The sequence below is a fragment of the Tachysurus fulvidraco genome, chromosome 14 (assembly GCF_022655615.1).
Source record: "Tachysurus fulvidraco isolate hzauxx_2018 chromosome 14, HZAU_PFXX_2.0, whole genome shotgun sequence".
In the NCBI taxonomy this organism is placed as follows: domain Eukaryota; kingdom Metazoa; phylum Chordata; class Actinopteri; order Siluriformes; family Bagridae; genus Tachysurus; species Tachysurus fulvidraco.
Genome location: NC_062531.1, coordinates 18,746,957 through 18,760,242, shown reverse-complemented (window position 1 = coordinate 18,760,242; position 13,286 = coordinate 18,746,957). Strand labels below are relative to the sequence as shown.

Below are 13,286 nucleotides of genomic sequence, written 5' to 3'. Positions count from 1 at the left end.
AAGTTATTTATTGTTATTTTTTGTGTGTGTATGTGTGCGTTTGTGTGACATATCCCAGAAATATGTTAAATGTATGTTTGTTTGGCTTTATAAGCTGAATATATTTATGCAAAATGTGTATACAGTTTTGAGAATTTATTTTCACACATTATTGATATGCATTTAATACAAACTATTGATCACTTTAGGAAAAAGCATAAACACACATAAAACCCCTCATCTGTTAAACCTATATACACTGTAATGTCCACATATGTGTAAAAAATACAATGTAGAATATTGTTTAAACCTTTTTATAAAGGGTGTTAATGGTCACTCATGATTGTTTCACTTGGCTTATAATAATGTTTAGTTTTACAGCATGCATTTTTAGGAAGAAATATATTTGTGTCACTGGAATTCAAAAGATATTATTTTGAAGTATTATTTTATTTTGGAGGATGATATAGGACATATTTGGGGGAAAAAGTAATTTATATTAATAAGTGATGGCACCATATAAAACATTCTTCCGTTGCCAAACTTTCACCACTGGATTGCTCTTTAAGGATAAATTTAGAGTTGCTTTGTGACTTTAAAAGTGATGTACCAATAATTCTTGATAATTTTATCAAAAATGAAATAAGACCATAAATCTGAATTTCTACATTTTTAATCTACTTACATATAAATATATCCTTCCCCTCGACTCATAGACACATCAAAAAGACACAAACAAACCAATGTTCCAAATTACTTTATTACTTAAAAATGATATTGCTGAAAATCATAAACTTTTGACCATGTCCTTAAGCATGTAACCATATTAAAAAAGGAAAAAAGGGGGAAAAAAGAAGAAAACAACAAAAAAGAAAAAAAGAAAAAGCATTGCTGCTGAGTTCAACCACTCTGGCCCCTAAGAGTAGGAATTCCCAGAGAAGCATCAAAAATCTGCGATGCAGAAGCAGCATGATGATGAAGGGTGCAGCGTGTTTGTGTGTTCTTCTAAGAGACCATGACTGGTTCAGCTCTCTGTGCTGGAGAGTTTAAATGACCAGTTCTCAGTCATGAATCGACACAACACACCCTTCTATGCCTGCAACGAAGTGCAGGCATTTACCTGCAGAAGATATAAAAACCATAATTGCAGAATCTGACAAGAAAATGAAATATAACACTACAGATTAAACTCTTCTTTACCTTCCTCATCCACCACCCATTGGAGGAGGACTTGGGCCTCCACCATGATTTATCCTGCCCAAACGCCTCCGCCCAGGAAAACCTGGAGGACTGAAATAAATAAACCAATCACTCAAAGATGAACAATGCATATCTGAATTAATTTAACAAATATAATGGCAAGGGATGTTGAATGTATAAAGGTGAGCTAGAAAGTAATCTAAAGACTAATAAGAATCTTTTCTATTTTAATCAGCTGCTCTCGGTTCACGTAGTTGAAACCAGCTGCAGTTAGGAGTTGCATGAAACTGAAATTACTTTTTAACTATTTAAGAGTGATCTTTTTTGGTTTCTGCCCCACTGGGACTTACCCTCTTCCATCACTGTAGCGTGACAACGAACTTTGATTCCCATCTTTTGACAGATCTGGCTTGACGAGGGTCTGAAAGCTAGAGAGTAGCAGATGTGTAAAATAGTTTTAGTTATTTATAACACCCATGTAAATGGAATCAATTTCTGAATCAATCTGTAATCAGAGTATCACGTACAACAGGCAGATGAACTCCACTACACCCCAAAAGAGATCGCTAAGGAAAGACAGTCTCCATGGCGACCGTGTCCTACTGTCCAGGACTTGACCTAAAAACAAAAATGAAGGCATGTAACCAATCATCTGTAATTTAGACATCATACCTTGGTCAAATGGAGTCATGGATTAAGGGGCTTTCTCAAAGACCCGACAGTGGCAGCCGATCTGATCAGTAGCCCAAAGGATCAGCACTGAGACACCACTTGTGTTGAATGACTATGTACAGCGAATTTCACATTTATGTTAATAGGGATGTTTGATTTAATGATTTGCATTAATCATTCAGCTTCTAATGTCAACTTTGAAGAAATTAACATAGAGTCTAAATAAAAAAAAATGCACAAAGATCTAATTCCTTACAGGTTACAGTAAAAACATGATCACGAGTAAAGGCAACACAAAGAACTTTGCTATTTTTGGGAGATGTTGTGTGTATAAAGCATGTCTGCTCTTAAAATGTAGAAATAAAACTAGGGAAAAAAATGAAAAAAGATGTCACTGTTTTTATCCACTTACAAATGTTTATTATTTATTCATGACGCTTTAAGCTACAGCACTTCATGCCATAAATCTTTAAAAACAACTTGGATCATATACCTAAAATAAGTTTACCTTTACCCCAAAAAAACTCTAAATGACCCACATAAATACAATATGGCTGAAAATTTTCATTTAAGCTCCAACAGAATCCACAGGCAGAAAGAGCGTTGCCATGACAACACAGTCCGTAGCGTAGCAACAGTCTCAGTTGAAGAAAATGTTGCTAAAAGTGCAATCGTATGTATTGAACAAAGACAACGTGTGATGCACTAATACAATAAATATCAGCATTTGGATCAGCGATTTCTCCAATCACATTAGGAAACCTGTAACCACGTTATTAGATCTCTGTTAAAACTGTATTTTCTTTTGGCTAGTCACACTTTAGCTAGCCACTGTATAGACCATCGTATCGATTCGCCACGAAACTATCATTAAATGATCTTTGCCACCTTCGTGAGGGTATTAAAGTGCCATCTAACCTGGGTGTGATCTAGAGGCCTAATAAACGGAACATGTCGAGCGGGTTGCCAGCGCGCTAACATTAACATCTCTGTAAAAGTTCGTTTACCAAACACTCATATTGCTAAGTGATCAAAACAAAAACATCAACGTAGTTAAAAACCACTTCGTTCAGTCGTTGAGTCTGTACAGATTTGTACTCACCGTTTGACACGTACACCATCTTACTGCCACTATGTTGTTGTTTTTTTTTGTTGATTATTTAGTTTCGCTTCCGGTATTGCGTCACACTTTGGAGCGCGGACTGCTCGTTGATTGGTGCGTTTTCCCGGAAATGAGTCAGCGTAAGTCAGTATCCGTAATATCTTTTGGTCATTTTCTTCGATATTACAATGTTCCTTAAAATAAATAAATAAATAAATAAATAAATAAATAAATAAATAAATATCAAAATGCTACTTTTTAATTAAAGTGATGTTAAAGTGATGAAAAAAAATCGACCAGTATTTAATTTTAATGATAAATCATGATGTTATGTAGGATATGAAAATATATTGTTATTACTTGAAAAAAGATGACGTTTGATCACGCGTATCTCGCATTAGTACTTGAAAAAAAAAATAAAATAAAAATTATTACTTACCAGTAGTTACAACCTCTCTCCTGCAGATGCCGCCTAAAGCATATCTATCTATCTATCTATCTATCTATCTATCTATCTATCTATCTATCTATCTATCTATCTATCTATCTATCTATCTATCTATCTATATATATATATATATATATATATATATATATATATATATATATAAAAACTAAGACTAACACATTAGCAAAATACTCAGTAATAAGATAATTGACTGCAAGACTTTTAATGAATGGGTCTGCAAGCCTTTCATGTGAGACTGTTAGACTAATTGAGAAAATAATTAAAACTCCCAGCGACTTGAACTCACAACCTTCCAAGGTGTAGTCCAACAGCTTAACCAAGAAAGCTGGAACTTCCCTCAAAGACGTGTCTATAGTCGAGCACTTATATTATACAGAAGGTGAAATAAAGATTTAAAGACGCTATTTATTCATGTGACCGAGGCTTTTTTCTGAATTATTGTGAAACATAAGCTTTGACCATTACATAAATTTTAATCTGTGATATTAATTGTAATTCCCAATGTGCTTTGCCCCATAAAGAAGCACTCGTAGGTTCCACCGAGATTTGAACTCGGATCGCTGGATTCAAAGTCCAGAGTGCTAACCATTACACCATGGAACCGTCATAGAGCTCACACGCTTATTTTACTGCATGTTAACACTATTACATACATGTATGTAATGAACTCTTGAATCGTGAATATTACAGTAAATTTCTTAAAACACCTTTCGTCACATACAACCATCTTATAAGTTAGGTGAGCAAAAGTATCAGAAAAGTTTAATATTAAACTCCATATTTAGTTGTATATTACTTCATTGCAATAATCATCCTTTTCTAATGCTTTCCAATCTTCTACTGCTGCGTCATTTTGTTTGTTTCTGGGTGGTTTCTCCTTTCATTCTCTTCTTCAGGAGGTGACATGCTGCTCATTTGGGTTAAACCACTCATCAGCAGTAAGATTTTAACAGTCTGATTAAAAATGTGGAAAAGTAAGTGAGGTGCCATATTCTATGCTGTTTAACACATCTAGAAGTAAAACCAGAATTTGAGCTGTTGTTTCATATTCATCTTTCATCTCAAACACAAATGGCATCAGTGTATAGCAAACACAAACAAACAAAAAAAGGGCCTTGCTGTTCCAATACTTTCACTAATCTTGCCCGAATGCAGATGCCTGGCTATGCTTTTATTTGGCTCCTGTGATGGCAACAAGATTTCCAGTTCTTCCTAATGAAAAGTATCCTCAGAGCATGATGCTACCACCAACATGCTTGCTTACGGGAATGTTGTGACCTGGCTGTTGACCTGTACTTGACTGTATTATGCCCAGAGCCATTTGGAATCAGCTTTAGTTTTATGAGAAGACGAAATCTTTTTTCAGTATTTTCTATCATGGCCTCTTTCAGAAGAGGCCTATTTCTGACCCCTTTCCAAAAAGTAGGGATCAGTGAAGAGCTGATGATACGGTTGAGGTCTGCACAAGTTCTCCTATTTCGCACATCTCCTATTTCCTATTACTGTCAGTGATGGTGCAAGCATTTAAGGCTCTTTTCAGCGGCCACTGTGTTCTGACCCCAACTCCAAAGTGAAGAAAGAATTTCACTGTGATGTAATGTATATGTGACAAATAAAGGCTTCTATCCATTAATGGATTTCACAGTTGTCCCAAGAAGATCCAAGGCTTTGCAGATGTTTCTTTTTTCTCCCTCTCAAAGCTTCACAGGCAGTTCCTTGATCTTCATGACAGCAGAACTGATCTGATCTACCATTATAGCTGCCAGACCTCCCAAAGTCAGAGATATGAATACAAATGGCACAGGTGGATTTAAATCGGACACAGGTGTTAGCTGTTCAACTTATTTAGTATAAGTTCTCAATAAATGTAAAATATTTCTCCTCACCTAAATTGCTTAAATACTTTTTCATGTTTTGACTTGAAAAAAAAATCTTTCTTTCTTTCTTTCTTTCTTTCTTTCTTTCTTTCTTTCTTTCTTTCTTTCTTTCTTTCTTTCTTTCTTTCTTTCTTTCTTTCTTTCTTTATGAAGAAGTAATTCATTTAAATGTATTTTTGTAGAAGGGACTTCTAAATGAACAGGGAAAAAATCTCATTCTATCATACATAAATGGAAAATTCATCCAAATGAGAAATAATAATAATAATAATAACAATAATAATAATAATAATAATAATAATTATTATTATTATTATTATTATTGTTATTATTATTATTATTATTATTATTAACATAATAATTATTATTATAATTGCCAGCAATCTTATGCGGCCAGCCAGCCATCTTATCCTGCCGGCCAGCCATCTTATCCAGCTGTACATCCATCTATCCATCCGCACCACGGAGCTCCGGAGGATTCGCTCTTCTTTTCTCACTTTATTATTATTATTATTATTATTATTATTATTATTATTATTATTATTATTATTATTATTATTATTATTATTATTATTATTATTCAGTTAAAAACTGGAGATATATCCAGCTGTAGATCAATAAATATATAATACAGTTAACTTTTAAAAATAAAAATGTCTGAGTAATAAGCAGTTTGTTTCAGGTGTCTCTCAGAAATTGCTTAAATATACCCTTAGGTTAATAAACATTTCAGAAGAAAACAGAATTATTGGAGGTATAGTCTGCTGTGTGCAGCCAAAACATACACACATGTTAATACAGCTTATGTTTGTCTATTAGACAGGCAAAAAGAGCATTGTCTAGGCTCTGACTCAGAAAAAAAGGTTTGTTTATATCTGTGATGGTACCAGTTTTAATGTGTGGATTTGATCTGGATGAGTTTGATCGAGAGTTAGATGTCTGAAGAATCAAGATACTAAGAGCATGGGTATAATTAGAGATTGTTGTGAGCACAAAGACTAAGATGTATTTACAAAGGACACACTCAAGACCATTAAGGTAATGTTAGATAATGTTTAGCTAAATGCAACAAAAATATAAACAATTGCAAAAACATTAGGACAGACACGTATACATCATGACTAAGCAAAAATCACATTAACTTGATTTTAAATGAATAAATCTTACATAATGTAATCATGGAAAAATAAAAATAAAAATTCTTACACTACAACATGTTTGCTTTATCCTAGGTAAGTCAGAAAATAAAAATAGTGAGTAGTTGAATATTGTTTGTTAGTTTGTTAGTGTTTTTTATTCCATTTTGTTTATGCTAGTATTTTGCAAATTCCTAACTTGTTTAACTGTGTTAATCAATAGGATTAGAAATGATACATGAAATAGATTTAGATTATGGCCCTTCTAGTGCTTACAAATATGTTGATATGGTCTGGGTCAGAATTTAAATTTGGCATCTTGGTCAAGTGAATGTTGGGTAAGAAAATTGCAGAAGTTCAGCGGTTTCTGAACCAGTCCACCTGACAACCATGCAACAGTCAAAGTCACTAAGATTACACTTTTCCCCATTCTTGTTATTGATGTGATCATTAACTGAAGCTTGTGACCTGTCTTTGCATGTTTTATGCATTGTGCTGTTGCCACATGATTGGCTGATTGCATGAATAAACAGGAGTTATTAATTGTGTTAAGCTGAAGATTAAAATAAAAACAAGATATCTTGTTTATTTATTTATTTATTTATTTATTTATTTATTTATTTATTTATTTATTTATTTATTCATTCTTAAACAAAGCCATTTACAATTTAACACCCTTTATTATTATATTTTTTTGTTATTAGTTAGTTTTGGCTCTTAAGTTCTAGTATTAAAATAAAAATGTGTACATCAAATCATAAATACTTAAGGCTATGATTATGTTTTTTAATTGTTACACTTTACAAATTTATCGATATTACAGAACAGAACATACAAATAAAATTAAATAAAAAGTAAATAATAAAATAAAATTGTTGAGCCATTGTTGGAATTTTACAGGTTTATAGATTTAGCAGTTTTGGACAAAAATTTCCATCATTTGATTAAACAAACAATCAAACAGACAAACAAAAAGAAAATCAATCAAAAATATATACATCTTTTTTGTATATCTAAAATCTAAAATTGTTATGTAGTCTCTATGTTTACCATTAACCATTATAAATCAAGTCTGTCTTTACAGACAATTTACTACACAGAAACAAGCAGACAGAGGCATAGTATTAACAATCAAAACAGCAAACAGAACAGACAGATAGATGCGTTATATCTCAAGGAACGAGGCAGATAACTAATGGAAAGAAACTGGAGAACCCAAAAGAAGTCACACAAACACATATATTAATATGAATAGTCACACATATGAATATTTAAACATCCACACAGACACTTAGATATTTGAGCCTGGATAAATAAATTCAATTCAAATCCAATCATTTAATCAGCTCAAGCTTTTCTTATGAATTTTGTTCAAGCTGTTCAAGATACACAAGACAAAACTACAGAAGAAACGCATATAACATATACATAATAACTAGCTAGAGAAATGCTAGTCATGATTTTAAATACCTGACAATGGATAGATAACTAGTTCCCAGTTCAGATATGATGCTAGCTGATTACTAAGAAAACCAGGGCTGTACCAGGTTAACAGTAGACTATTAGCTACCTAGGAACAGTGCTTTCAAATCAACTAGTTCTTATAGTAAAGTTTGCCTACTTGGCAATGATGCCAAGCAGTTATTTCTGTCATTCAAGCCCTCTGTAATGGAAAGAACCTAAAGACCATATATATGACTGGACATCATGATGCCATTCATTCTTACTGTGCATTTTCAAAGCCATTTTGGTGTTGAAATAAGTGTCAACATCTCACCAAAAGAAGAGTTTGTGCATTAGAGACTTAGAAGTCCAGTCGGTGCACTTTTCACCCACCCGTATAACAGGACATGGGTGTGCACACTTGATGGTAATACAAAGTGGCATATAGAGTAAAGATTTATAGAAGGCTATATTATATTAATGTATATTGAATTTATTGCTGACAGGAAATGATTTTAGGGCTAACTATTTTTTAATGGCTGACATAATATTATTTTATTCAAAGTTATGTAAGTATAAATAGGTAATATAAGGTACCACTTGAAAATAGACTCAGGAAAAGACATTTTTAAAGTAAAAACCACTTATCTAACAAACAATCTTTCCTTATTGATTCATTCCAGGTTAAAGAAATTAAAACAAAAGTTTCCAAAACTCATATAGTGATATAAAGAGCTTTGTGACTCTGACAAAACAAAAAGGTAACAGCGACATAAAAAAGATACACACACACACACACACACACACACACACACACACACACACACACACACACACACACACACACACACACACACACACACACACACTAGGTATGTCTAACTTTTCTATAATTTAATGCACAGTTTTTTGTTTCAATATATATATTGTATATATAAATCTGAATTAATAGTAGATAATGGATTAAACATTGTCATTAAGTTTAATTTGAATGCTTTTATAATGTTGATTGCTTTATCAGTTGAAAATAGAAACCTAAGGGATATAATTCAGGTTATGCTTAATGTTATTAATGCTTATTTTCTATGCATTTTGTTCAGTTTTATTTATTTATTTTTGCTGTAAAGCATATTAGAGAGAGCAAGTAAGCCATTTGAACCCTCCTGTACAGCTTACATTTCTTTGGCACGGTTTTGATCAATTATTTCAATCGCTTCAAAAGCCTGGTTATCAATGCCATTTCTAGGACTGTGAGGATCACATGGGCCATTGTAGAAGCAGTGAGCACAGTGTGCTGTTGGAACTGCTTCCACTCTCTCAAAATTGGAAAAGTCCACACAATATTTTCCTTCTTTACTGCGGGAGATGATAGGGAGGAACTTGTATCCCCACCTAATTTCCTGAGGGAGGTAAGACGTCCTTACTTGGCAGGTGGAGCTGGTGGATTCATCTGTGCCGTCCAGAAACACCACCAACTCAAACTCCTGTTGAAGCACTGTGTTCGAAGTCATCTTAAAAAATGGACTATCCTTGTCAATTACATGATACAAAGTCAACGGACAAATAAAGAAGAGGTTGTCTTTTCCAGCATCGACCATAAAATCAATATTGACCTGGTCCAGAATGATGGTCTCTCCTTCTGGAGTGACTGTTGTCCTAAGCAGCTTGCCATATAACTGACTTCCAATCATTAACGTCTTACGCAAGTTGGCTACTCTTATCTGCAAACAGAGGGCAGTATTTTTGGGACAAATGACTGCAATTTTACTGAAGGTAATGGTCTTAGCTCTTTTCTTGGGTAAAGCGATTTTTGCCATAACCAGTCCACACCAGAAGCAGTTAATAAGTATACCAATGATGGACTGGATGATAATTACTGCGACAGCACCAGGGCAGTATGGACTGAGTACTCGCAGACCATAACCAATGGTCGCCTGTGTTTCCAGTGAGTAGAGAAAGGCAGATGTGAGGCCAAAAACATTAAATACGCATGGCTTATGGTCTGGAGGTGGATTTTGCCACCACATATCACCATTAACAAGACCAATCCAGTACCAAATAAGTCCAAAAATGAACCAGCTTAGAGTGAAGGAGGCCACAAATAAGAAAATAATGTAACGCCAACGGACCTCCACAAAGGTGGTCCAGAGATCCTGCATATACGCAAAACGACTGCTGTATCCCACGTTGCCATATTCGATGTGGCAGTGTCCGTCCTTGGATACCAGACGATTTTTGTAGAAGCGCCAGTTTGCTAGATAGTCTCTGAAGAACTGATGCAAGGTGCGTGCCATTTTTCAAGCACAGAAACTCAATCTAAGTAAAAGGATAAAGAACATTTTTAGGCAGAACTAAATGTTGCATTTTTTAATTTTGACCAGTAACACCAATAAAAATCTTTTTTTTATATCAAGCAAGGATCTTCATGTAACGTTAATTAATATGGTTAATTAAATAGCTTAACCATACAGCTGTGTTTGCATAAAGATTTAATATTGAAATCAATGTAAGACAAATTTGAAGTTAAAGATTCCATTTTGACTACAAGGCAGAAAAATGCATTTCTGTTCTGTTGGCTAAAGTTTGCATAGTTTTCTACATAACGTTTTTGGCTGTAATCTGAATGTGTAAGCTTGATTTGGTAGTTAATGGTTAAGGTGTTGGACTAATGGTTGTGTGCTTGAGTTCCAGGTTCATCAAAGCCACTTCTGGCTTCTGAGCAAGGCCCTCAATTGTATAGAACATTAGATCTAAAAGTTAAGTTGGTCTGGATGAGGATGTCTAACAAATGCTGTAAGCACACTTCTCTGCTTTAACAACATTATGATACTGTACTTGTGAATCACTGACAAATTAACAGCAAGGACCAGAATACAAATTAAATTGGTTAGGTTTACTTTTGCATGTAATAAACGTGTTTTTCCAAAACTTATGAAATAAAATTATAGTACAGTGTCTTCAATCGTTATAGTGAGAAAAAATAACTTATTCTTTTACATTCATGATTAGATACATACATCATCAAATTTATTCAAATATATAATCAAGCTACGAATTGAGATGTTTTTCCGTTTATATACCGACACACATTTCAAGAATTCAGTATTTCCCCATTCAATAAAACTGATTATAATTATGAAGGAGATTGCAATTTATGCATCTGTCATGAAGCTCTATGTATAGAGAAGTGATCCTATGAATTTGATTACAATTGATAGCAAGAGTCTACTATTACTCAATAGAAAGCTGAGGGTAAACTGAACTACTTAAAGCACACCAAATGATGTGGGGACTAACAGAAACTTTTACAAATTAATAAGTACTCAACATTGAAAAATGTCATTCAATAAGTCAAAAAAGTCACTAAACATTTCAGTCATCAATTCACTTTACTTGTTGTTACTCGTAAATAAATTAGAGAGGAAAAACATAAATTTAAAAATTTAGAAAATAATTCTATAAGCACATACATATATGTGTGTAGACAGTAAAGTAGTAGTAAAAAATTATTCAAGTATCAAAGGAAATGATTGTGGAACTCACCTGCTTAAGCACTTACCCCTAGTCGCTCTTTTACTCACCCCTTCTACTAAAAAAATTGCAAAACAGAATGCATAATTAAAATGTGTAAATTGTGGCAATATCATACCTACTGATCTCCCTCTTGGAGTGTGACTTGGCTTTGTATGGCTTCTTAATGACTTGTGTTTAATGTTTGCCTGCAAAAAAATCCGGTGCAACTAAAGGGTTGGGCATATTTTACCACAACACACTGTGAAATTATATTACAGGGCTACCTAGAGGGCAATAAAACAAAGTTACACTACTTCTGCTACTACTACATTAGTACTACTACATTAGTATTATACAGTATATAACATTATCTTGTTCTGTGTACTTATTTTACACTCATCTCACATATTTATTTATTTATTTATTTATTTATTTATTTATTTATTTATTTATTTATTTATTTATTTGTGTACTATAGTACTATACTGTTATGTTCTTACCTTGGTATTTTGTTCTGAATACCAGCTATATAGAGGAATGTAATAGAAACCTATTCGACTTGATCTGTCAAAGGATTACAGAAAGGTTTGATGGTACAAAAAACACAATACTGGTTGAAAAGCATATATGTAAATTGTGTGGGAATTAAATCATTCATTTATTTGAATAGACACGTTTAATATTAGAACACACCACAGATTTCAGAATCAGAAACAAAATCAGAAAGAGCTTTATTGCCAGGAATGTTTTCACATATCATGTATCATTTTCACATTTGTTGATGATCTTTTTTTTTTTTTTTGCATAAAATTCAATGTACAACAAAAAGGCTATAAAATCTATATACTGTATTTTTGGTGTATGTTATATATTAAACTGCATACACTATAATAATTCTGTCTATAATGTTTTCACCAAATACCTCAGTAAATACATAAAATCCAGTGGCGGTTGTAATGTAAAATAGTATAGTCAATATATTTCACTTTGCATCTAGTAAAAATTGCTTTTTGGAAAGTGAATTGGAGCACTGTGGTATTTTTCACTGTATCTATAAATGCAATTGTTATAGGCAATTGTTATTATTCTGTAATAAATTTTCTAAGAGAATGGGACATGCTTCAGACACCTCAGGCTTGGGGATAAATACAAACACATTTAAATATATATCTAATATTAATCTTGTACTTTTGTATAATATTAGACTTTTTGTAATATTTCTTATGTTCTGTAAAACTTCTTTAAGAAAATGTCCATTGTTAAAATTCTATACAAATAAAACTAACAATGTGTTCATTTAATGTCTTCCTTAAATGTTCACGCAACAAAACCGAGATACTGATAAGAAATAGATAACTTGCTAAATAAATATATAAATTTACCTAAATTAATAAACTGAATATTTCATGCTCCAGTTGACATGCATTTAAATAGCTAATATAAAATGTGTTAAAGGTTTTACCAAGTTAATGCTTTGCTGCTTTACTGCATGGAAATCCATGCTTTTACCTTGAATGGCTTCAGGGCTTACAAAATTCCATGTTCCAGTGAATGCCCAGAACGAGATACAAAAAGCACTTTACTTTTTTGTGTATCTAATTATGTTACAACAAGAGTGCAGATCAGGAAATATAATTTAGAAGATTTGAAACAAACAAACCTTATAAATAAAGGCATTCCTGATACAACTGTGGAATTTATATTTTTTTCAATGAAGGTTCCAGAACATTCGAATAAAATTTCTCAAGCAACAGACGTAAAGGCTCTAGCTGCTTAAATGTTAACCAGTGTCAAGAACAGAAATCTCTTAATACAGCCCCCAAGGCCTTCTTAGCACCTGTAGCTGTTAACATATGCATAAAAACATTTCCATGGCTGCAATGAATGTGTTATTT

At 33.0% G+C, this 13,286-nt stretch overlaps 2 protein-coding genes and 1 non-coding gene across 6 annotated transcripts; all 3 read right to left on the bottom strand.

Annotated features, from left to right (window-relative positions):
* Positions 1-720: 720 nt before the first annotated feature.
* Positions 721-3,099, bottom strand: selenok (selenoprotein K). 2 transcript variants are annotated; one of them, XM_047800417.1, is made up of 5 exons: positions 2,954-3,097; positions 1,707-1,797; positions 1,530-1,607; positions 1,180-1,269; positions 721-1,099 (listed from the first exon to the last, which is right to left on the bottom strand). In XM_047800417.1, the coding sequence occupies exons 1-5, from the start codon at positions 2,970-2,972 to the stop codon at positions 1,096-1,098; spliced, it is 282 nt and encodes a 93-aa protein (XP_047656373.1). In that variant the 5' UTR covers positions 2,973-3,097; the 3' UTR covers positions 721-1,095. The 2 variants fall into 2 exon arrangements, with proteins under 2 accessions (XP_047656373.1, XP_027022611.2); XM_027166810.2 differs by lacking the exon at positions 721-1,099 and having other exon boundaries at positions 1,176-1,269; positions 2,954-3,099.
* Positions 3,100-3,953: 854 nt separating this feature from the next.
* Positions 3,954-4,025, bottom strand: trnaq-uug. Its single transcript has one exon. It is a non-coding gene; the product is annotated as a tRNA-Gln (tRNA).
* A 3,635-nt stretch (positions 4,026-7,660) lies between these two features.
* Positions 7,661-11,641, bottom strand: LOC113656224 (ATP-sensitive inward rectifier potassium channel 1-like). 3 transcript variants are annotated; one of them, XM_027167354.2, is made up of 2 exons: positions 11,528-11,641; positions 7,661-10,194 (listed from the first exon to the last, which is right to left on the bottom strand). In XM_027167354.2, the coding sequence occupies exon 2, from the start codon at positions 10,170-10,172 to the stop codon at positions 9,051-9,053; it is 1,122 nt and encodes a 373-aa protein (XP_027023155.2). In that variant the 5' UTR covers positions 10,173-10,194; positions 11,528-11,641; the 3' UTR covers positions 7,661-9,050. The 3 variants fall into 3 exon arrangements, with proteins under 3 accessions (XP_027023155.2, XP_047678807.1, XP_047678806.1); XM_047822851.1 differs by having other exon boundaries at positions 11,438-11,563; XM_047822850.1 differs by having other exon boundaries at positions 11,422-11,554.
* Between the last annotated feature and the right edge of the window lie 1,645 nt (positions 11,642-13,286).

Excerpts from the sequence above, each read along its gene's own strand:
- LOC113656224 (XM_027167354.2), bottom strand. The coding sequence starts at position 10,172 with ATGGCACGCACCTTGCATCAGTTCTTCAGAGACTATCTAGCAAACTGG.